The 25,705-nt window shown below is 34.6% G+C and overlaps 1 protein-coding gene across 6 annotated transcripts in view; it reads left to right on the forward strand.

The window, feature by feature from the left end:
- Positions 1 to 25,705, forward strand: part of AP3B1 (adaptor related protein complex 3 subunit beta 1) — a 257,305-nt gene that overhangs the window by 122,021 nt on the left and 109,579 nt on the right. For all 6 annotated transcript variants that reach the window (XR_013445739.1, XR_013445738.1, XM_078067161.1 and 3 more), the window contains exons 14-15: positions 4,222 to 4,331; positions 18,512 to 18,688. Coding sequence is in view for 4 of the 6 variants with exons in the window: in XM_078067161.1 (XP_077923287.1) it covers positions 4,222 to 4,331; positions 18,512 to 18,688 (287 nt within the window). In the remaining 2 variants the exon portion in view is untranslated. The remainder of the gene's footprint in view (positions 1 to 4,221; positions 4,332 to 18,511; positions 18,689 to 25,705) is intronic.

Raw genomic sequence — 25,705 nt, forward strand, 5'->3', positions numbered from 1 at the left:
ATTAGGTGATGGGAGATTAATATAATCTATATTCAGTCTTAAAAGTAGGAAGATTTACTAATTTAAACTCTGATATTTTGATATTTAGGCTTTTGTTTTTGGTAAATCAAAACCGTCGTTATAACAGTGGCTTTTTTTCCTGCAGTTTGAATACTTAGAAACTTAAATTGTATTGTCCAGATTTGGGTTGCATAATCATCACTAGCCTATAGTCTCTGATTCTTTAATTCTTTTTCATGAGTTATACTTTTGTATAATGAGGTTTGGAAACCTCATTAAAAGTAGTAAAACAAATAAGGAGAATATTTATATTAAAATCAGTAGCATTAAAGAAGGTAATAATATTTTTGACTTTAAAATGGTCAATCCTGACAACATAGCTCCTTTCTTCCATTAAAAGATCTGCTCTTAGGAATAGGTATCTAGAATGAGGCCTCAGTTTCTTTAGGATCTTCCTGTAGGATCTTTTAAAGCTCTAAGGATCTCTGATTCTTGATTTTATGTCAATACAAATATCTGGTCATCTGTTCAGATAATGTATCTTAAAACCTTAGGGGCAGCATTTAGGCTCCATTGTTTTTTACATATATTTAACAGATTGTTTTTAGACCTGTGGTTTTTTTGTTTTTGGGTTTTTTTTAAGTGTTATTGACTTCTCCCTTCTTGACATGGAGAGGACTTTTCTAGGCAGACTTGAAGCTTGCCTAAAATAGTTCAATATCACTATCTGAGATTAATTTGACAAATTTTTCAAGGACCTTTATGAGAAATCTGCATTTCATTTGGCTTAGCATAATTTAATTCTCTAAGGTAATTTACTTCAGGTAACAGATTAGCAAAATTTGCTTGTATGAATAACCTTACCATCTACTGTAAACTAAAAGGATTGGGGCAGAGGACTATTTTTTGTTTCGTATAGTTTTATATAATTCAATAAACATTTATTGAGAACTTGAATACGTTGGGGTATTTAGTAAATGTTGAGTAGATGAATAAGATACTCATTCAGCCTATAAAAGGTTCCTGCCTTTACAGAGTTAACAGTCTAATGGAGAGAGAAGTAATATAAAACAAGTGTATTATAGTTTTTCTGTGTATTGACCACTTACTCTGTTGGGAGCTATCTGCTTGCATGCAGAACTAGACTACCTATGTTTGAATGTTAATGTTACCTTGAATAAATTACACAATCTCCCTGTGCTTCAGATTCTTCATTTGCAAAATGAGGGTAATAGTAGACTGTAGTAACCTTGAAGACATATGCTAAGTGAAATAAATCTGCCACAGAAAGCCAAATACTGAATGATTCCACTTGTGTGAAATATCTAAAATAGTCAAATTCATAGAATCAGAGAGAGTGGAATGGCAGTAGCCAGGGGTAGTGGAAAAGGGAAATAGGGAATTACTAAACAACAAAAATAATGTTTCAGTTAAGCTGAATAAACTCTAAAGATTTGCTGTGCAACATTGTACCTATAATCAACAATAATGTATTGTAACTAAAGTTTGGTATGAGGGTAGATCTCATGTTAAGTGTTCTTACCAAAATAAAGTTAAATTGAAAAAAGTAGTAGGCTGTATTTCTTTGAGTAAGGACCCTTAAGTTTTATTAAGTACAAGGAGGAAGCTAGGAAAGGTCCAGAACACAGGATCATTTTGTGCTTCTGGTAGAGCAGCACCACAGTCCTGTGGTCTTTGAAAAACAGGAGATAGCATAAAGGAAAAGTAGGGTGGAATTATGTGAAGGGATGAGAGGGTACTTGGGGTAAGCAGGATAATGACCCCTGCCAAAGAAGTCCAGTTTCTTATGCCCAGAAACTGTGAATATGCTACCTTCCATGGCAGAAGGGACTTTGCAGATGTGATTAAGATTCTTGAGATGGAGATCAAAAGGGTCCTTTTAAGGGAAGGAGAGATGTCAAGAAAGTCAGATGTCAGAAGCAGAGATTGGAGCGATGCCATTGCTAGATCAGGGCCTTGAGCCAAGCAATGTGGACAACCTGTAGAAGTTGGGAAAGGCAAAGAATGGATTTTCTCCTAGAACTTCCATAGAGAGGTAGCCCTATTGACATCTTGCTTTTAGCCCCATAAGGTCTAAACTGTTAACTTCTGACTCTAGAACTGTAAGATGCTGAATTTATGTTGTTTTAAGCCACTAAGTTGTGGTAATTTATAACAACAATAGGAAAGTAATATAGCATCAAAGGATAAATGATGCCAAATATATTTTTCAACTATAGCCGATGCTGCCTCTCCATGTGTATAATTATACAATATTTTTTTGTTGGTCTAGTTTTACAATAATATATTTTAAAAATAAAAAATTTTATACTATGGATTCTTAAAACCACACTTACCATATTTTACTTTGCATAGTAATTACTTTTTATTTTTCTTACTGGAATATAGGTTTGGCAAAGTCAGGATCTTAATCTTTGTTTTCATCAAAGCTCAAAGCAGTGGTCTTTATATAAGTAATAGCTGTACCTCTTAACTTGGAATTTAGAGATGAAATGGTACATTCTGAATTCTGGACAAAGTCATATAATGCTAGTACATTTCTCTCTCTTCATCTTTAAAATAATGAGAATACGGTACCTACCATATGTTACTATAGAAGAGAAAGAAATATTTATCATGTCATAAACTAAAGCATGGTATAACCATCAATTTATCATTCTACTGGAGAAAGAGATAGTTTGAAACACATATGTTTAATAATGATTAAAATGATAAAAATTTTACTTGTATTCTTAAAGGGAGCTAGATAAGAAAATATACTTCAGAGAAAAGAATAATAACACAAGTCATGGTATTTCCAGTATAATATTAAAATAATACTTTGTAGTGTATGCCAGGGGAATCTCTAATGTCCAGGAAGCCCTATTAATAAAAAAATGTCAAAATAGTAAGTAGAGGTATTGTAGACTTATTTATTTGGCATCAGTAGCATTAATAATTGTTTATATAAGGTTCATTCCATAAGTTTAGGTGCTCTGGCTAATTGGATTACAGTTCTCTGATGGTGCCACCAAAAATGTAACTCTGGACCAGTGATTAGCTACTTCAGTGTGATAACTCAATCTCAGAATCCCAGTTTCAGGATCTGCTTCCTTGGAGCCACTCCCAGGACCAGTTATTATATTAGTTAGGGCCCTGGCAAGAAAAGATGGCACACTTAAAAGGGATGATTGAAGATAATTTAATGAAGGAACTATTTATAAGATGTGAGCAGGATTAAGAGAAATCAAGAAGGTATGATATAACATCCTGGGGCTAATAGGTTAGTGACCATGGGAAGCCCCTTTATCATATCTAGAATTGAAAGGAAGGGGTGTGAGGAGTGGGAGCACTTACCAGACTCAGCAGGCGAGAGCCATTCAGAAGAACTGAAACTATCAGTAGAGGAATGCACACACTGCCAGGGAGACCTGGTAGTAGAGCAGTCTAGGGTAGCAAATAGTCTGTCCTCCTGCCCCTTCATCTCCTGCTGGGGCTTCCTATCAGCTAACCATAGCTGGAAGCCAGGAACAAGAGAGTTTGGTTGATGCAATCTGCAGAGGTCAGCCTCTAAGGGCACAGAATGAGTCAGGAAAGGTAGAGAGTGGATTCACTGGACAAATGGAGACAATCCAGCACATAAGCCCACTCTTTCTGGCTCTGAAGTCAGTGCTATTTCTATAGTAACACCTTTCTTAGGACTAATGATCCTCAGTACTGTTTTCTGAACATATCACTTAAGGAAATTTTTGGTTTTAGTTTGCTGTTTTCTTTAGAATTGGAAAAAAAGTTATTTAGGTTGTAGGTGTTTGATTACCACTATGTAATGATAGAAACCAAAGAACCATATGGTAACTATTTGATTACCACTGTATGGTGGGAATCAAATATTTGAAAGCTATAGTTAAAAGCCAAAGACACTTGAACATTATGGCGAGCAGCAAAATCTAACCTCACGTTGCTTTTCTGACTCAAAGAGGCAGATGTTGGAAGGGGATATCAGAAGCTAGGAGGCAACAACAGAAGTTAGAAATTAAAGTATACTCCTCTGCTTAAGACAGTGTTCACCCCCAAAGTTTGGAAATATACTCATGATTATAGTTTTCACCTAGTTATTTGAGACATACAGAATATTTTGCTAACTTAAATTCATATTTTACCAAGGATATTGCATTTGAATTGTATTATGCATATTTAATATGGATAATCTCTCTTTTTCAGAAATAGTTGTTGCTGAAAGTGTGGTTGTTATTAAGAAATTACTGCAAATGCAACCTGTACAACATGGTGAAATTATTAAACATATGGCTAAACTCTTGGACAGTATAACTGTGAGTACCAATTAAGAGATCTTTCTGAATTTAACTGGATTTTAGTCAATAAATTATAGTGTTTGGAAATAAATGGACATCTTAAAATATAGTGGCTAAGAGAGCTTAACTGTCTGGATTCACATCCTGGTTCTAAGATTTTACACTGTTGTGGAAGGGATTATAAATCTGAAAAAGGGGAAGGATGCAATAAATGCTGCAGTGTTAGATTGGAAATGGAGATAACAGTGTGAACTTCATGGGTCTATAAATTCTAGATGCGTGTGTGTATGCAAATGCATGTGTGTGTGTGTCTATACACATGTGTACACATATGAATGTGTATGTTGAGTATACAAACATCTGTTTCTTTGAGAGGGTCTGCATGCAGTAATGCCCAATACAAATGAGCACACCTAGTGCCTAGATCTTGTTTTGTTTTGTTTTTAATTGAGGTATATAATTTTATACCATAAAATGTACTCATATAATTTTGCAGTTTTTTGTATATTCATAAGGTTGTGCAACCATCACTACTGTGTAATTCCAGTACGTTTTCATCATTCCAATAAAAGAATCCCATGGCTCAAACTGATCCTCCCTTTACTCCAGCCCTTGTCAGCTACTAGTCTGCTTTGTCTCTGATTTGCTTATTTTGGACATTTCATATAAATGGAATCATACATCAAATGGCCTTTTGTGTCTGGCTTCTTTAACTTAGCATGTTTTCAAGGTTTGTGCATGTTCTAGAATGTAGTACTGCATTCCTTTTTTGGTAGACCTTGGTTTTTAAATTTCATTCACCCCTTGAAGGAACCAGGGCTGCTTAGAGAAATGGCTGATTTTAGAACTAGGGCAAGGAAAGAACAAGATGATCTTGGAACATCTTGTTGGGCAAAAACAGCAAGGAAATGCTCACAGAATGATAGAGATGTGTCAAAAAGACACAAAAACCAGCTTGAAGGGGCAACCACTGGCCACTTTGGAAAACAAAATAAATTATAGTAAAAGGATTATGGCCAGTTGAATAGAGTAAGAATCTGTTGAGGCCACACTGGAATGAATGAATGAATGGATGAATGAATGAATGAGAAAGGGAAGCTCTTTCTTACAATGCAAAACTAGTAAATGTGGAAGGAATGATGGAATTAGAATATCACCACTTGCAAACCATCACAATAATAATAGATTGAGGTAAGAATCATTAACAAATGGTAAAAAGTAGGGGGTGAAAGTTTGAGGAGGCATAGGATATTTGTACAGTTTCAAAGTATATCCTCATAAGATACTTAATTACAAAGCATAAATTAATGATTTTTGACTTTTACAATAGGAGAAACCTTGCAGATGTTACCTGAACCAAATGAACATAGTTTACATTGCCAGCAATGGGATTAAACACCTTCTGATATAATATAGTGAATAGAAGTTAGCATCAGGTCTGTTGAATTTTTGCCAAAAGTGAATGACTTGAATATAATCAAGAAACATGAGACAAACCCAAATGAGAGTATACTACAAAATAACTGGTTTGTACTCTTTAAAAATGCCAATATCATGAAATGTAAAGAAAAACTCAGGAACTTTTTCCCATTAAGAGAGTTTAAAAGGATAGGACAACTCTATGCACCACATATTTTTATATTTTCTTTTGCTATAAAGGATTTGGTAGGATTTGGTAGGGATAATTGGTAAAATCTCACTAAAATCTGTAGATTAGGTAATAGTATTGGTTCAGTATTTAAATTCCTAATTTTAAAATCATTTTACTGTAGCAATACAAGAGCATTCCTTTTATTACAAAGTTTGCAATGAAGTATTTTGATGTTTAAGGATAAGTCTACAACTTTCCTCAATTTAGAAAACAGTATTTGTGTATATATAGAAAACTAAAGCAAATGTAGTAAAGTGATGACATATGAGGAATCTGGGTGAAGAGTATTCAGAAGTTCTTTTTATTCTTCCAGCTTTTCTATAAATCTGAAATTGTGTTTAAAAAATTAAATTAAAAAATACTAATCTTTGTCCCACCACTTACCCGCTTTGTGCTTTTACATTAAAATCTCCATACTTTTCCCATCTTAAAATGGTGATAGTAAAAAAAAAAAAAGCAAAAACAAAAAAATCCTGATATTTTGTACATATTACATTAGTTAATATATATAGTGCTCTTAAGAATATTTCCTGGCACATAGTGGTACTATATAAGTGTCTCCTGTCATTATTATTTAGGTCCTATTTCATTCCCTTTTTCTAATTATATTTCCTGTTTTCAGACTCCTCAGTCTGTGTCAGTCTGATTTTGACTCCTCACCACTCCACTAACACTGACTTTTCCAGGGTCATTGACTGTCTTCTTATTAAACACAGTGGGTAATTTGCTGTTGATGACTTTCATGATCTTTTGTTAGCATTTGACTTCACATACTGCTTCTTCCCTTTTGAAACATTCTCCATGGCTTCTTTCTGGTTTTTCCTCAAACTCTTTTCCATTGTGTTTGCCCTTCACTATGTCCCTTCAATGTTGATTAAAGTTTTTTTTTTTTTCATTGTTGGTTAAAGTTTAAAACTAATGTTCTATAACTAATAGGGTTATAGTTTAGGGGGGAAATATATTATTTCTTCTTTGAAGATGGGGTAACTATGTATACTCTGAGTCTGTTCAGAGGGATTATATTTGTGTGGTTTAAGGCAAGGTTTGGAGCTGCATCAGGACCAATATTTAATATCTCTGGTAGCAAAATTTTCTTTCCCTTGGGGTGTTAGTAAAGTTTGCAGGGCAGTTATATGTGTATCTTAAAGCTAAGAATAAGACTCACAGGAATCTGTTAGCATCTGAGCTCCCACCAAATCTCTCACTAGAGTTCCTTTGTCTTTATATCTACTCTTTTTTTTTTTTTTTTTAAAGATTTTATTTATTTATTTGAGAGAGAGAATGAGATAGAGCATGAGAGGGGGGAGGGTCAGAGGGAGAAGCAGACTCCCTGCCGAGCAGGAGCCCGATGCGGGACTCGATCCAGGGACTCCAGGATCATGACCTGAGCCGAAGGCAGTCGCTCAACCAACTGAGCCACCCAGGCGCCCTATATCTACTCTTATTATTGATTGTAATTATCAAAGCCAGGACTTCTCAGAGACTGTGTATGAGAGGTGTAGGTATTAAGAGAGTAAATTTGGTATTAGCAGACTTAGGAAGCTTAAACTCATACCAACTGTCTTTCCTGACCACAGTGGTATGAAGTTGGAAATCAACAATAAGAGGAATGTGAAAAGGTGTACAAATAGGGTTGTTAAAGAGGAAATTAAAAGAAAAGAATTATCTTGAAATAAGTGAAAATGAAAACACAACATATCAAATATTATGGTATGCAACAAAAGCAGTTTTGAGAGGAAAATTTATAGCAATAAACACACATATTAAGAAATTTAGAAAGATCTTAAAAAACGACCTAACTTTACATCTCAAAGAATTAGATTTAATTAAAACCCAAACCCAGCAGGAGGAGGAAAATAAGAATGATCACAGCAGAAATAAATGAAATAGAGACCAGAAAAATAATAGAAAAGATCAATAAAACTAAGAGCTGGTTCTTTGAAAAGATAAGCAAAACTGACAAACCTCTAGCTAGACTAAGGGAAAGAAAGAATAAATAAATAAAATTAGAAATGAAAGAGGAGACATTACAATTGATACTACAAAAATATATAGAATTATAAGAGACTACTATAAACAATTATATGCCAACAAATTACATAGTCTAGAAGAAATGGATGCCATTTCTAGAAACACACAGCCTACCAAGAGTAGAATTCTACCAAACATTTAAAGAATTAACACCAGTCCTCCTCAAACTCTTCCAAAATAATGAGCAGGAAGGAACACTTCCAAACCCACTCTACAAGACCAGCATTACTTTGATACCAAAAGCAAATAGGATACCATAAGAAAAAAAAACTGTAGACCAATATCCCTGATGAATATAGATGGAAAAAATTTCAGCAAAATATTAGCAAACTGAATTCAAGAACACTTTAAAAGGATTATACACCATGACCAAATGGGATTTTTCCTTAGGATGCAAAGATGGTTCACTCTACACAAATCAGTAAAATCAGTACATCACTTTAATAAGATGAAAGACAAAAATCACATGATTATCTGAATAGAGTCAGGAAAAAGCATTTGACAAAATACAACATCCTTTCATGATAAAACCCTTAACAAATTGGTTGTAGAAGGAACATACCTCAACATAATAAGGAACATTTATGACATACCTACAGCTAACATTATACTCAGTGGGAAAAAGTAGAAAACGTTTCCCCTGAGATCAGGAGCAATGCAAGGATATGATATAGGCTGATACGATCCTATATGTAGAAAATCCCAAGAGTTAGTCAAAACACTGTTGGAATTAATCAGTGATTTCAGTTATGAGGCGTGATACAAAATTAACATAGAGACATCAGTTACATTCCTTTACAGGAAATGAAGCATCTGAGAAAGAAATAAAACCATCCCCTTCACGATAGCATCAAAACAATAAAATGGGTAGGAATACATTTCAACAAGAAAGTGAAAGATCTGTATAATGTAAAGACAACCCACATTCATGAATGAGAAAGATTAATATTGTTAAAATGGCCATACTACTTAAAGCCATCTACAGATTTAATGTAATCCCCATCAAAATACAAAAGGCATTCTTTACAGAAACAGAAGAAACAATCCTAAAATTTGTGTGGAACCACAAAAGAGACCAAGTAGCCAAAAAATCCTGACAAAAAAAGAACAAATCCAGAGGTATCACACACCCTGATTTGAACTGTACTGCAAAGCCATAGTAATAAAGGCAATATGGTATTGGCACAAAAATAGACATAAAGACCAATGGAACAGAATAGAGAGCCTGGAATTAAACCCTGGCATGTATAGTCAACTAATATTCAGCAAGGGAGTCAAGAATACCTAATGGGGAAAGGGTAGTCTCTTCAACAGTGGTGCTGGGAAAACTGGAGAAACACATGCAGAACAATGAAATTGGAAAACTGTCTCACTCCACTCACAAAAATTAACTCAGAATGGGTCAAAGACGTAAATATAAGACCTGATACCATAAAACTCATAAAAGAAAACATAGGGTCTTTCCCGTTCATTGATACTGGTCTTGGCAATAACTTTTTGGGCATGACATCAAAACCACAAACAACAAAAGAAAAAATTAACAAATGGAACTACATCAAACTCCAGATCTTCTGCACAGCAAAAGAAGCAATTAACAAGGGATGCCTTGGTGGGGGGAAAAAAAGGAACAACTAACAAAATGAAAAGACCTACAGAATGAGAGAAAATTTTGCAAATCATATATTGGTTAAGGGATTAATATCCAAAATAAACAAGGAACACAGTCAATTCAGTAACAAAAAACCTGGTATGTTTAAAAAATGGACAGAAGAACTCAATAGACATTTTTGCTAAAAGGACCTCAAAATGACCAACAGACATTGAAAAGATGCTCAGCATCACTAATCATCAGAGAAATGCAAATCAAAACCACAATGAGGTATCGCTTCACACCTGTTAGAATGGCTATCATCAGAAAGACAAGAGATGACAGGTGCTGATGAAGATGTGAAAATGAACCCCTTATATATTGTTGGTGGGAATTTCCATCAGTCCAACCACAATAACAATATGGAAAAAATTAAAATTAGATTTACTATACAGTCCCCCAATTCTGGGTATATACTCAAAGGAAATGAAAATAGAATGTCAGTGAGATATTTGCACTCTTGTGTTTATCACAGCATTATTCACAATAGCCAAGATACGGAAATAAACCAAAGGCTCATCAGTGGATGAATGGATAAAAAAGGTGTCATACATATACGCAATGAAATATTGTTTAGCCATGAGAACGGAGGGTACCTTGCCATTTGCAACAACATGGATAGACTTTGAGCATATTATGCTAAGTGAGATAAGTCAGAGGAAAGCAAATACTGTATGATACTACTTATATGTGGAATCTAAAAGAGTTAAACCTATAAAAAAACTTGCCCAATGTCACATAGCTAGTAAGTCTGCTTTCTTAACCAATGTATCATGCTTTTATCTCTTTTCATTTCTAGTGTCTGTATTTGTATTCAATTCCTTGCCTACTCACTGACCTGGCCGTGATTTTATTATTGTTTCCTTTTGACAAATTGGGCACTAGATTGATATGGTCCATGTTTGCCCAAATGTGAAACAGATGTTTAACATTATTTGTCAGTGATCTGTTGATGGGAGATGAGAGAACTTTTTCGTTAGGGCCTTGAGATGAACATCCAGCATCTCTGTGTAACAAGCATCAAATTTCAGATATTTCAGTCATTGTAAGAACCACAGATATTCCTACACATATTTAAATACCTTTTAGGGAGGTGATACATCCCTCTAGTAAGTAAGAACCACTTTTCTAACTAACAACTAATGAACAAAAGCAGGAAGCTCTAGATAGGAGAAGACAAAGAATAAAGATACATACATGTGTGGGGCGCCTGGGTGGCTCAGTTGGTTAAGCAGCTGCCTTTGGCTCAGGTCATGATCCTGGAGTCCCAGGATCGAGTCCCGCATTGGGCTCCCTGCTCAGCAGGGAGTCTGCTTCTCCCTCTGACCCTCCCCCATCTCATGCTCTCTCTCTCTCTATCTCATTCTCTCTCTCAAATAAATTAATAAAAAAAAAAACTTTAAAAAAAAAGAAATACATGTGTATAAATGTATATACGTACGTGTGTGTATATATATATACACACCCCCCCACATATATACACACATAAAATTAAATTTATAAGAATAGACTAAGAATGTCTAACAAAAATGCTAAATGAGAACTCTTGATGAAGAATGCACAAAACAAGGGAAAATCTAATAGGAACTAAAAATATGGACAATCTTAGAAAACCAGGGGTAGGATGAGATTGGGGCAGAAAGTGTTCTGAAGGTCTCATGGAAGGAAGAAACTGGAGGGAAGTGAAATTATCTTAATATTTTTGTCTTGAGTTAAAAAGTAGTAAGGTGAAAATAGATTATGTTGGGGATGAAAACGGAATTTTGGTGGGGGAAATAGTTATACCTTGTTCATAAGGAATGTTAGAGAAATGTATGTCTGATTTTGAGAAGGAAAAAGGAATGTGGAAGTCTATATTCCTAAACATCTTGTGCAGAATTTAGTTAGAACTTGTGCTAGGTAAACTTCTTCTGGTCTTGTTAGAAAGAGAGGCAACTACAAGAAATAATTTCAGATGAATGTAGTTGCTTACAGAACCTCTGTGAATGAGACTGTATATCAACAGACATGAGACTGTCTTGGAAGAAAGATTTTTTTGTATTTGACTATATCCTTTTCTGGGGCTAGAGGACATTCTTTTATTGTATTGACTTTCTTTACAACAGTTGTTGGAATATTAGCTGAGAAAATACTTTCTTATAGATCTATATAGCAAAGCCTGTTTTTTGTTTTGTTTTTGTCAGAAGATAATTGTTAGTACAATATGGAAGTATGATAGGAATTTCAAATTCAAAGGGGAAAAAGGGAAACAAATGTAAAATAAATAATAAATTTTTTAAAATAATTAAGATGGAAGGGCAAAAATCCAAGTATATCCTACCCTAAATATGAATGGACTTAATTCTCTCATTAAAAGACTAACTTTCAAATTGGAGTGAGAAACAAAAGCTAGCCATTTATAATTATAACACTAATCAAAGTGATAAAGATTGAAAAAAGATAGGAAAAGAGATATTAAGTGAAGATAAACAAGAAAGTGAGATTTAAAATTAATTAAAAGCAGTAAGAAGGCCACCTGAGTGACTCAGTCAGGTGTCTGCCTTCAGCCCAGGTCATGATCCTGGAGTCCTGGGATCAAACCCTGCATCGGGCTCTCTGCTCATCAGGGAGTCTGCTTGCCCCTCCCCCTGCTCTCTCTCTCTCTCTCAAAATAAATAAATAAAATATTTTTTTAAAAAAGGCAGTAAGATGAAAAAGAACATTATAAAATGAAAAAAGACTAATTTACAAAGAAACTGAGAGGTATAAACCTATATGCACACAAAAATATGGCAAACAAATATATAAAGGAAAAATCTATTAGAAATGCAAGGAGAGGGCACCTGGGTGGCTCAGTCGGTTAAGCGTCTGCCTTCGGCTCAGGTCATGATCCCAGTGTCCTGGGATCGAGCCCCGCATAGGGCTCCCTGCTCAATGGGGAGCCTGCCTCTCCCTCTTCCGCTCCCCCTGCTTGTTCTCTCTCTCTGTCAAATAAATGGATAAATAAAATCTTTAAAAAAAAAAATGCAAGGAGAAATTGGTGGGTGACTTTAATATGCTTCTCTCATTTTAGATATACCCAGCAGATTTTAAGATATAGACATAAAGACAAAGAGTAATTAAATAATAGAATAAATACTTGATTCAGTACTATAGGTAAAATTTTATATTTCTTGAACAGATAATACCCACTTTTATGGGTGTATTCATAAAACATTTACAAAAAATCAGGAATGTACTTGGACATAAAGAAAACTTAAAGATTTTATGTTTTTTAACCATAAGCAATAAAATTAGAATTAAATAATTTGAAAGGGTGCCAGATCAGTTTTGAAGTAAGAAATATACTTTTAGGTGAAAGAAGGTTTAAAAGAAAAAAATACAAGCTTTATATAAAATATAGGAAAAGAAAATGCTTTATTCTAAAATGTGTGGGATGTGGCTAAAGTGGTTACTGCTACCATTTTTAACATAGAGACCAGAAATAAAAGGATTTGAAAAGAAATTTGAAAAAGAACATAGTGAAACAAAGCATAAAAGTCTAAAAGGGATCAAAGTTAATTTTGTAAAATAGAATACCAAAAAAAGATTGTTGAAATTGATAAATCCATCTTTAATTTCCTTTGGAAAGCCAATAAAGTAGAAAAACCCTTATTTTTTTTTTTTAAGATTTATTTATTAGAGAGTGCATGAGTGTGCAAGTCGGGGGAGGGAGCAGAGGGAGAGGATGAGAGAGAGAAGTAGACTGACTGCTGAGTGTGGGGCCCACTACGAGGCTGGATCCCACAACCTTGAGACCATGACCTGAGCCAAAATCAAGAGTGGGACCTTTAACCGACTGAGTCACCAGGCATAGGTGCCCCATCCCTCCTGATTTTGGTAAGGTAAAGAGAGAAATCAAAAGTGAACAAATTGGGCACTTGATTCAAAGGGAGATTCAAATAATTACAAGAAAACTATATGTAGGTATGTAGCAAAAATTTGAAATTTTGGAGAATTAAAAGGTGATGAGTTGTTACTGTTTACTTAATGTATCTGAGGAAGTTGAAGTGCTTGGAGTGGGACAAGGAAGAACAATGCAAGATAGTTTGTGATGCACAATCCTAAAAACGATTAGGGATTGGAGGTACAAGTTACTCCAGAAGAAGGTGGTGAGGGATATAACTGACAGAAGGGGGAGTGACTGAATCCCTAGAATCCGTTTCCTCCAAATATTCAAGAGAGCTGTTTACTTAAGAGTAATAGACATGTGGAAAAGGAAACAGGCCTTTTTATTCTGACCAAGCACTTGATGACTCTTAAATGTGGGTAAGTGATTGATTCTAAAATGGGAAGCTAAGCCCTTGAGCCTTAAAGGAGACCTTTTTTTCCTGAATCTCTGTATATTTCACCCTATATCCAGGGGTAGTATCACCAGTGCTGTTTAGAAAGAGCCGGTCTGGACAGTGTCAGAGGACAAGAGGACACTTCAGCGTGTTTTCTCTTAGTGCTTAAGCTGCTTTATCAGGGTAGAATCCTGGGCTCATCTACCCTCCAGGAGGGGTAACAAAAATGATAGCCAGATCTCTTTCCACTCTGGCCATCTTATCCATAGAACAAGAGATCTAAGGAGGTGGGGAAATGCCCCACATGCATGCATGCAGGAATTGTCAAGAGAAAGGCCTAGACCTCTTCTGAAAAGGCTGGCTCTTGGAAAATCTGCAGAAGGCCATAAAGGAGCCATTGTACACTATGGCAGAAGAACTGGGCCAAAGGAGTAATCCTTCATTTGATTAATGAGTAAATGAGGCCTACTGATGTGAAGTTATTTGTCTCCATGATATACATGATCAATCTAGGACCAGAACCAGTCTTCTTGCCTTGCTGGCTGGTATTTTTCCTAGTATAGCACACTCATTTTGTCTCTGTCCAGTGGCCATGGTGAACTCTGGATTCCGACTTGGACTTCCAGTCTTAGTTCCACCACCGACAAGCTGTAAGATGTTGGGCAAGTTTCTTAACCCCTTTGTGCCCCAGTTTCCTCATATATCAAATGGGAATAATGGTAGAGCCTACTTTCTCAGGACTTTGTGTTATATAATAGACTGAGAAAACAGGTAAAGTCTTAAAACAGTGCCAGGCATATCATAAGAACTCAGTAGATGTTGGCTATGTAATTTTTTTAAAAAAGGAACTTAGATTTTTTTGTATCCAAGATTTTGATTCCATTTGTTATTTATGAAGTGGCATAGTTGAAAATATGAGAACTAAAATTTAAATTCTCTTTTTTAAATTCAGATTGAATAAGATATATCTGTGTTGGTAGTACGGTCAACTTACATGTTTTGATTGTGAATATTTTATCCTTTGGACTGTACTTCATGTGTAGTAAAGACCTCTTTTAAAGCAAAGGTTTTCCAGAATAAAATGCATGCTACATGAAGATTGCTCTACCAGAGTTTCATATAATGTTTTATGGGACAGATAAGGATTTATTATCATAAGAGAATAATTAAAGGATGTTATTTTGTGAAGACTACTGAGTAATATTAAAATAGTACTTTATGTACTCCTTGCCCTGGTGCCCCACTGAATGCCTGCCTTTTCACAAGGTAACTACCCTTGCCCTGTGGCCCCAACTTAATTCATGCTAAAGTGTTAATGCATACTGAGTCCAGATACAGAATATTGGATCTGATTTGCTAGTTGTATGCAGTTGGTTTAGATGTTGACTGATTTTGCCTTTGACAAATTTAAATAAATAAAATTGATGTTGTTGCAGGATTTATTTTACACTGTTGCATTGTGCAGTGGCTAGTGTTGAAACACAATAGCTTTTACATTGAACTGCTTACAGAGTAATCTATAAAATCTTCCTAGATGTCTTTCTATAACTGCTGTGGTCAGCTAGGAATCATATTTTTTTGCAGGCAAGTTAATGGGTTAAAAGACAATGGAAACTGCCTTCTTGTAGAAGGTTTAAAAAGTGCACTTAAAACCACTTGATCAGGGCATTTAGAATAAAGAATCAAAGTCATTTACAATTCAGCTTGTCTTTGAAAATATTGAAAAGCAGAGGTTCATAATAAAAGTATGTCTTATACATATGTATGTTATTTGTATATGTGTATTATTAGCTTGGTTTTAGTTCAGTGGTCTTTTTTATTCTGTGATTGAAAAGACCATGGAGAACAAAAAGTGACTAATTTTCTGATTTGCTCTTTTTTAATTTGCTTTAAATCTTTGAAAGAGTGATACTATGAATCATAGTATCAGTAGTGTACAAATGGGAGTCTTGTAACTTAATTGGGAAAGAAAGGTAAGGCTGGAATCTGAAAATCTTGATTCTGGTTGCAGCCAAACACAAAAGCACTGGGTTTGTTGGTTTCCTAAGCTTTTTAATAAATTGCCATCATCAAGAATTTGGTGTAAATACATTTTATATTGATATTATTTCTTGTTGTGGAGAAGTTTTCTGAAGTTTTTTTATATGTTTACTTGGAAATTTTATTACCTCAGTTCTAGAATCTCTGAATATCACCCTGTCCTCCACCACCACCATCTTGAGATTTTCATTGTGAGCATTAGAATTTATTGATTTTCATTTTTTCTCAAAGAGTTGTATTTTAAATGTATGCATTATGAATGTTTAGAGTGTTTAAATATTGTTATTTTAATCTTAGTATATTAATGAGTAGGAATATAAACAATAAACAATCTCTTAAAACTTTTTGAGATTGTCTTCTTAATTGCAAAAAAGAATTATAACTCTGTTACCAGAAGAAAATTACTTAAAGTAGGATCATATGTTGGAATATGTCCTAGAATTCTAAATTTTATACCAGTAGTATATAATAAAATATTTAAGAAAAGTAAATCTAGCATAACCAAAATCTGAAGTTGTGCATATATTCTTATTTAGAGGTACCTTTCATGAAGGCAGGCAACTTGAATTGCTTCATACTAGAAAATTTAATGTACCACTCAATTACTATTCTTTAGCCCAATTTAAAATAATAGATTGGGAGTAAGGTTTTAATGCAGTGTAACCTTTGGAACATTAGAAATAACCTCTTTCTTTCCACAATCAGTGTACAGTAAGGATATCACTTTTATCATACTTCATGAATACACTTATAACAACATTATTATACGATTATTTATACTTAGTAAACTTATTACATGAATACAGTGATTTCTTTTACTAAACTTACTCTAATATTAATTTAAAGATAGTGCTATTGTCATAATATTTGAAAATATGTACTTTGATTTCAAAGCTTTCAGATGACCTCATTTTGCTTCTGGTGAAACACCCAACTTAGGAGTGTCTTAATAATTTTATACTATTTCATAAAATGGGTGTTGTGAAAGAATTTGAGGTGGTGGATATTGTGATAAAATTTTAGCCGTGCAGAGGTCCTTATTCTCACTTTCTTCTTTAACAGTTATGCCCTGCCTGTACAGCTGTGAAACAGTAGTGAAAATATTAGGACTTTATTTGAGGAATTGGAAAGGATTTCATAAAAAGACTATTATCTCTTCTTGTGATGCTACCTCTTAATGATAGTCATTGGCTTTTTCATTTATTATAAAAAGCAGATTTTCTATAGTAGGTGAAAATGTTCACAAAAACTAATTTACATACCCCTTCAAATCTCTTTTGGAGTAAGAGAGGATACAAATAAATAGTAATAAAACTAATTTGCATACTCTAAAATGTTGGTCTTAATGGTGCTGATGGAAGGTTTCCAATTTGTAGCAAAGCAATTTTTTAAAAAAAAAATTATATTGAAATGTACTTTATTAAAAAAAAAAAAAAAATATATAATGCCAAAATAGAGTATTGGACAGATTTATCTTACCCCTATTTCTTTTGTTGATGACCAAATAATAGACCAGGATTCATGATTTTGTAAGTAGACTTTGATGATCTTGTCAGAAGTCAGCAAACCTTTTCTGAAATTGCTAGATAGTGAATATTTTCAGCTTTATGGTCTTTGATGCAGCAATAGTTGGCACCTGAACAGTGCAGGGGTTAGGGGTGCCAACCCCCTCCCTCCTACAGTCAGAAATCCAGGTTTAACTTTGACTCCCCAAAAACTTAACTGCTGATAGCCTACTGTTGACCAGAAGCCTTACCAATAACATAAACAGTTGATTAACACATACTTTGTATGTTGCATGTATTACATACTGAGTTCTTACAATAAGCTAGAGAATAGAAAATGTTGGGCGCCTGGGTGGCTCAGTCGTTAAGCGTCTGCCTTCGGCTCAGGTCATGATCCCAGGGTCCTGGGATCGAGTCCCACATCGGGCTCCCTGCTCGGCGGGAAGCCCGCTTCTCCCTCTCCCACTCCCCCTGCTTGTGTTCCTGCTCTCGCTGTCTCTCTCTGTCAAATAAATAAATAAAATCTTTAAAAAAAAAAAAAAAAAAAAAGAAAATGTTATTATGAAGATCATAAGGAAGAGAAAATACATTTACAGTATTATACTGTATTTATTGAAAAAAATCCAAAATAAAGACTCACTGCAGTTCAAACCTGTATTGTTCAAGGGTCGACTGTAATTACCTCTGCTATTGTAGGGCAAAAGCAGCACCAGTAATGCATAAACAAATGTGAATGGACTTGCACATCTGTGACAGAATCAAGATTCTAGACAAATGGTGTTTTCTCTATGAATCTTTTCTAAGGCGCATTATCTCTGAAATCAGTTTTAATGATAGTTCCTGGGTGTTTATTTTTTGATAACTAAAGAAAATCCATAACTAAAAGTACACTTCCTGGATATACATGTTATGTGAATGGATATAAAACCTTTATTATATTTAGACCCTTTTCTATGTTATCATCAAGGAGAGAGTGTGATTATCTTATTTGTAACTATATAATCTGCTTCTAATATTAGGTTCCTGTGGCTAGAGCAAGTATTCTTTGGCTAATTGGAGAAAACTGTGAACGAGTTCCTAAAATAGCCCCTGATGTTTTGAGGAAGATGGCTAAAAGTTTCACTAGTGAAGATGATCTGGTAAAACTGCAGATTTTAAATCTGGGAGCAAAATTGTATTTAACCAACTCCAAACAGGTAAGAATCTAAACCTTAGTCTACCTATGTGACACCTGCTTTCCTCTTTACTCTGATGAAGCAGCTAAAGTCTATTCATGCGTTAGTCTGTCCACTCAACAATCACTAGGTGTCTGTTTCCTTAAGGTTCTATATTAGAAGGTAGTGGTGCAGAGAAATGACATTCTGGTCTAGGAGGAGAGAAAAACATAACAATGAAATAGTATGCGGTAACCGCTGTAATAGAAGTATTAAGATACAGTGGAACTTCAGAGGAGAAAGTTACTGAAAGTCTGAAGTAGGACGAGGTGAGAGATGAAAGTTTTGTGAAGGATAAGACTTTTTTTAAAAGAGATTTTATTTATTTATTTATTTGAGAGAGAGCAAGCAGCGAGCAAGCGTGGGGGGGGTGGGGGGGCAGAGGGAGAGTGAGGAGGCTTCCCGCTGAGCAGGGAGTCTGAGGTGGGGCTCGATCCCAGGACCCTGGGATCACGACCTGAGCAGAAGGCAGAGCTTAACCGACTGAGCCACCCAGCGCCCCTAGAATAGGAAAAAAGGAGAGCAGTGAGAGTCATGAAACAGCTATGTTTGTTGTGAGTTTCTTGTTTATTGATAAAAACAGCATGTTAGCCTGACACTCTAAATCCATGTAGTATTGTGAAAGTCATTATAACACCTAGAATTGGGTACTCTAAATGTATTTAGCTTCTAGGTTATTATAAAATTAATACAAAATTAGAATGTTAATCCAGACCAAAAGTAGTTAGTCTTACACAACTAAATGAAAGTTCTGTTTTTGGCCCTCTTTGTAGCTATAAAGAAACAATAATGGAAAATAGTACTTTTCATTCAGAAATTGTGGAATGTATTCCATATCTTTTGAATATGAAGACAACATAGCTTGCACTCAGACATTTTTTTCTTGAGTTGTATTATTAAATGAAGTTTTGGAGCTCAGCTTCTGAAGTGTTCTATTGTATATTTTAGAATGATACTTCTAGATAACCACAAATTGACTTCACCACCAACTGGTAAAAGCATAATGATGTTTAGAAAATATACCAAGTTTTCATATGCATTTTTATATAACTCATTGTTTTTTAAATGCTTAAATATAAGAATAGGTGAGTGGCAGTGTCTATAGGGTTGTGCTCTGTTCTCCAGTTTCTCCTTTCTCAAGAAAAGGGGTTTTGAAAGAATTGGTAAAATAAGCATTAAAGAGTAATTTTTATCACCATCAACTTGACAGTGTTTTTAAGTTGTATGGCTCGTATCTGTTGGATATGAGACAGAGACATAAATGATTTACTTGACCTAAATGTAAAAAATTGTTTTCTGTGCTTATTTACTTCAGCGATCTTTAAAACTGGATTAAGGAGACCAAGCCACAGTACTTAGGGCTGGTTTGCCATGAAGTCCTGATACTTATTTGTAGATCTGAATTCCCTATGGTTTAGATACCTCAGTGAGCATTCCAGAATTGTTAATGAATTATTTAATTATTGGGACCTGAGATCTAAATTAATTTTTATAAGATTTAGCACATTGTGCTCATTTGTTTTCTTGAGGAATAATTGAGTAATGAACTTCTTTAATACCTCAAAATATTTTTACCTGATATGAAAACTAATTTAAAAATAAGTCAACAGTCTGCTTTCAGTATATAGAGTTGGTTCCTGCTGAACTGACCCTCCCATAGAGAACAGCTATAAACTTTGGAAAAAATAAATAATAACTGTCCAAAGTCTCAGAAGAGTAAAGAAAAGCAGGAAGATTCTGGAGGGGAATTAACACTTGGAAGAAGGGAGTGGCACAGAGTAAATTTCCCCACTTTTATGGCTTTTATCCAGAGGACAGGCTACAATTGGCACTCTGCACAGGGCCTAAAACTCCAAAAGGAAACCTAAGGTCCTTCTGGCCTGAAGAAGTAGAGAACACAGTTCAGGAAAATGATAGATATTAGAAAATTAGGGAAGAATTCCATAAGGGAATGAGCCATATCGCGGAGCCTCAAGATCTGTGAATAACTCTGCTCAGGTCTCTGGCCGACCCCTGAACCACACATGGTCAAGGTGGATTCATAGCAGCACAGCTTAGAATAAAGATCTGAACTGAAATTTGAGCCGCACCAAAGAGACAAAGTTTGCACTTTGAACTCAACCACGTTAATTGTGTGCTAAAATAAATAAATAAAAATCAGTACTCTCAGGGCACCTGGGTGGCTCTGTCAGTTAAACATCAGACTCTCCATTTTGGCTCAGGTCATAATATCAGAGTCCTTTGATTGAGCCCCACATAGGGCTCTGCACTCAGCGGAGAGTCTGCTTGAGATTCTCTCCCCCGCCCCCACTTGCTCTCTTATGTGCGCTCTCTCTCAAATAAATAAATCAATCTTAAAAAAAAAAAATCAATACTCAAAGAGTGTGATAATGTCCAAGGCCTCTAAAATATAACATTCATAATGTCCAAAATACAATCCAAAATTATTCTATATAAGAAGAACCATAATGGGAAGTTATTGTTTAAAGGATATGGAGTTTCAATTTATGAATATATAAAAATTTTTGGAGATGGATGATGGTATTGGCTGTACAACACTGTGCTTGAACTGCACACCTAAAAATGGTTAAGGTGGCAAATGTTACGTGTTTTATCACACACACACACACACACACACACACACACACACACACACACACAAAAACAAAACACCAGGAAAATACCAGTTTTCAAGAAAATTGAAAGAAACAACAGAAACCAACTCTGAGGCGATCCAGATGTTGGAATTTGCGAATAAACACTTTGAAGCAGCTTTTTATAACTGGAGCCAGCAATATAAAGGAAAATATACTCACAATGGACAAAAAGATAAGAATTGTTGGTGGAGAAATAGAAATTGTAAAAAAGAATCAAATGGAAGTATTCTAGAACTGAAAAATATGGTACCTAAAAAAAAAATCAACATCTTATTTATCATTTGTATTGTATATTCTTCAACATTTTAATATTTTTCTTTTTGGATATGCATATATAAAGCTGCTTCATACAGTTTTTTTAAAAAAACGTGATTAATACTCTTTAGGTGGACTTTTTCAATGAGCTTTAATTTTCTAACTTGGTTATTTCAGATGGAAATTTGTATTTGGAAAGCAATTTAACTGTGTGTGATGACTATCTTAAAACTATTTGATGTCAGTTACTGGAGGGAAGGTAGTGATTGAGAGTACTACAGGCTCTCGTATTAGACTGTCTGGCTGCAAATCCTGTTTACCATTTACTAGGTACATGATTTTGGACAAATTATATAACCTATCTAAGACTTATTTTTCTTATCTGTAAGTTGGGAATTATAATAAATAGTTCTTTATAATGCAATATAAATGTTCTTAAAAATCATCATGCTTTACAAAATTGCACAATACTAGAGGGACAACACTCAAAACCTTCATTGATGATAAATTAAAAAGAACCTCATAAAAACAGGAGCACAGTTTTACACATGTTAAATGGTTAAGAAATATGTAAATAATACAGTGAATATAGCTCTTTCCCTTGGAAAAGACCTGACGTGGAAATGGGTGTTGAAAAGGTTGTATTTGTTAGTTACGTCATGGAAGAAGGATTAATCTGAAATTGGATGGAAAGTTGTTACCACTGATAACACATATAGTGATCTGAGGTAGATGTTTGAGGTTGGTATGTTTTGTAATTCCTACAAAGCCCAGTTCAGCTGGTAGCCATTTTCTGCCTTCATCTAGTATTTCTTGCACACAAAATTATGCCCAAGCAAACACAAAATTCATATTATGCAACTGAATTGGAACAAATGCACATTTTCAGAATAATTGCTAGAGCACAAGTACCGTATCTACCTCACAAAATTATTATAAAGATCAAAGGAGACAATCCATGTAAAGTGTTAGGATTTCCTGGATCATAATAATGCTTAGTTCGTGTTAGTTATTATGCTCTTTTTGTACCCCTAGTTTACACTGCTAACCAGCTGCTGGATTATTCTTAGAGAATCATTGTTTATAGTAAGGGAATTAGTCCCATTAGTGAGAATTTATTCTCATTAGGAAGAACACTCCATTTTGGTTTACCCTACTCAGAAAAGGGTGCTGAAAATCCCTCCTTTTATGAAGAAAAACATGGTTAGATATGATTATCAAGAGTAGAAAATGCTGTTAGAATACTCATACAAAGAGAGTAATTTCACTGTTATACAGGGGAGAAGCTGAAGGACTTTGAAATCAGTTGAAGTTGCTGAAGCTCTACAGCTCTTAAGACAGTGTAAAGGTTGAGCACGACTTCCTTGAAATAGTCTACTGAGGTCTGAGACAGAAAACTAGGAGTTGATTAAACTGGTTAATAGTGCCTGTAAATTAATAATGGGTGCATTTGTTTTTAAACTTCCTGTAATCTTTTAAATGTAGTGATGAGTAATATATGTTAGTGTTTTGCTTAGCTCATGTTTTTCTTTTTAATTATGAAATAATGCGAACCTATAGAAAAGTGCAAAATAGTATGAATAGATATATAACTACCACTAAGGTTAAGTCAGTGTTTTTGCCATAATTGTTTTTTTTTAAGGGAGTGTAATAATAAAAGTAAAACCTCAAGTTCCTGTTCATACCTTACTTTCCTCCCCATTGGTAGCTACTGTCATATTGGTGGTGTGCTTCGGTCATGGGTGGTTTTACGTGTTTATTACATGAGTATATATCTGTAAAGTATGTTACTGGTTTGTGGGTTTTGATATTTTGCTTGCATACTCTTGTAACCTACTTTTTTCACTTAATAACCATGTTTTTAAAATATTGACATGTATAAATATAATTCATTTATTTTAAGTAACGATCTCATTTTCTGTGAGACAGGTTTCTACTTTTCTGCTACTAGAAAAGAGAGTGATTCATTGAGTATCCTTAATACTTGTATTTTCTTTGTATTGCTTTTTGGACTTTTTGGTTCTGAGTAAGAAATTTTATAAATCACAATTATATTTTGGGGATCCTTCCTGAAGTTATAAACAAATTCTCTCTTGGGGTGTCTGAGTGGCTCATTCAGTTGAGCATCTGACTCTTGGTTTTGGCTCAAGTCATGATCTCAGGGTCCTGGGATCGATCCCCGCTTCAGGCTCTGCGCTCAGCATGAAGTCTGCTTGAGATTCTCTCTCTCTCTCCATCTGCCTCTCCCCCCAACTCGCACTCTAAATAAATAAAATCTTAAAAACAGAACAAAACAAAAAAACAACCCACAAATTCTCTCTTGCCCTGTGATTCAAGTCTTTGAGAAATCTGTCTCTGCCCCCAGCATGACTTAACATGACAGCAAAAGGGGCTCAAGCTCTATGTAGTGATAATTGCTACCCTTTCTTTGATATATTTTCTTGGCATTAAAAAACTCAAGCAAATATAGCATATAAAGAAAGATCTTACAGAAAACTTTTCAAGTTGACAAAAATATGGATACTGTTAAATTCAGGAAATTTTATCCAAGTCACATAAAGAATCCTGGTTAGTCATAAAATGATGAAATTGATTACATGGATCACTGGTACTGCTTAGATATTTCCCTCTGGTGTAGGTTAAGAATTCTGTGTAGCTTTCTTTCATTTACCAAACCATTTGCCAATATCCTTCTTTTTCAAAGTAACAACTGTGTGGAATCAATATTAATCTTTGCTGTGCTAAATGCTAAATTCTGTGTACTTTTTTATTTTCCTTAAATTAAAGAGTATATCTCAGTGGATAAAGAAGATGTGGTCCATATATACAATGGAATATTACTCAGCCATCAGAAGGGATGAATACCCAGCTTTTACATCAACATGGATGGGACTGGAGGAGATTATGCTAAGTGAAATAAGTCAAGCAGAGAAAGTCAATTATCCTATGATTTCACTTATTTGTGGAACATAAGGAATAGCATGGAGAACAATAGGAGAAGGAAAGGAAAAATGAAGGGGGGGAAATCGGAGGGAGAAACGAACTATGAGAGACTATGGACTCTGAGAAACAAACTGAGGGTTTTAGAGGGGAGGGGGTGGGGGGATGGGTTGGCCTGGTGATGGGTATTAAGGAGGGCAAGTACTGCATGGAGCACTCAGTGTTATACGGAAACAATGAATCGTGGATCCCTACATCAAAAACTAATGATGTATTGTATGGTGACTAACATAACATAATAAAATTAAATTAAAAAAAGAAAGAGTATATCTCAGCCGATTTTAGGACTATATTTTAAGATACCTTTTTTTATTATTTTGTGCTGACTTAATAAATATTTGAAGAAAGCTCTGGTTTGAGCAAATATGTACCAGTTTATTAGTTGTCAGAGTATTTAGGTAGAAATATGCCCGTATTTTGAGAAGTTTTTTTAAATAATGAATTTTAAAATTTTTATGTAGCATTCCCCGAAGTTCATTTTCCTATGTCCCAGTGACTTAGAGTCAGTCCGAAAGGAATGTAATTGGTGTAGTGTCTGGGTAGCATTAGCTGTTAGTTGATACCAGTCATAATCCTTTAAATTTAAGCAGAAAAAAATAATCTGAAATCAAAATTTAACAAACAGTTCTGTAAGATATTGTTTCTGTTATTTAGGTACATTGTATTCTCTTTGTCTTTTATAATTTTATGAGTAAAACCTATTTAAAAGTACTATTTAATGTCCCATCTGGTTTTAGATTGAGTCTTTGGTTATTTTAAAATGCCCGTGATTATTTACTTGACCATTGTTTACTTTCTTTGTCACTGTTGCCCAGGACAGACTTAATATATGTCTGTTGTCTCTGTGTCCTATCCAGTTTGGGATTTGCCCCAAATTTTCATTTTTGTCATTAATAGTTGTGTTAAAGTAGGACAGAGAAAGTTTGTAGACCTCCATATTGTACTTTTAACCTCTGCTGTGGTTTTGTCTAATGACATGGAAACAAAAGTGCAACGAACAGAGATTTCATTTTAATATGTAAGACATTTAAATCAGAAAGACTTTTCCCAACCTTTTTGAGATGTAACATAAGTAATTTCTCTTTTA

This window comes from Halichoerus grypus, chromosome 2, assembly GCF_964656455.1.
Source record: "Halichoerus grypus chromosome 2, mHalGry1.hap1.1, whole genome shotgun sequence".
In the NCBI taxonomy this organism is placed as follows: Eukaryota; Metazoa; Chordata; class Mammalia; order Carnivora; family Phocidae; genus Halichoerus; species Halichoerus grypus.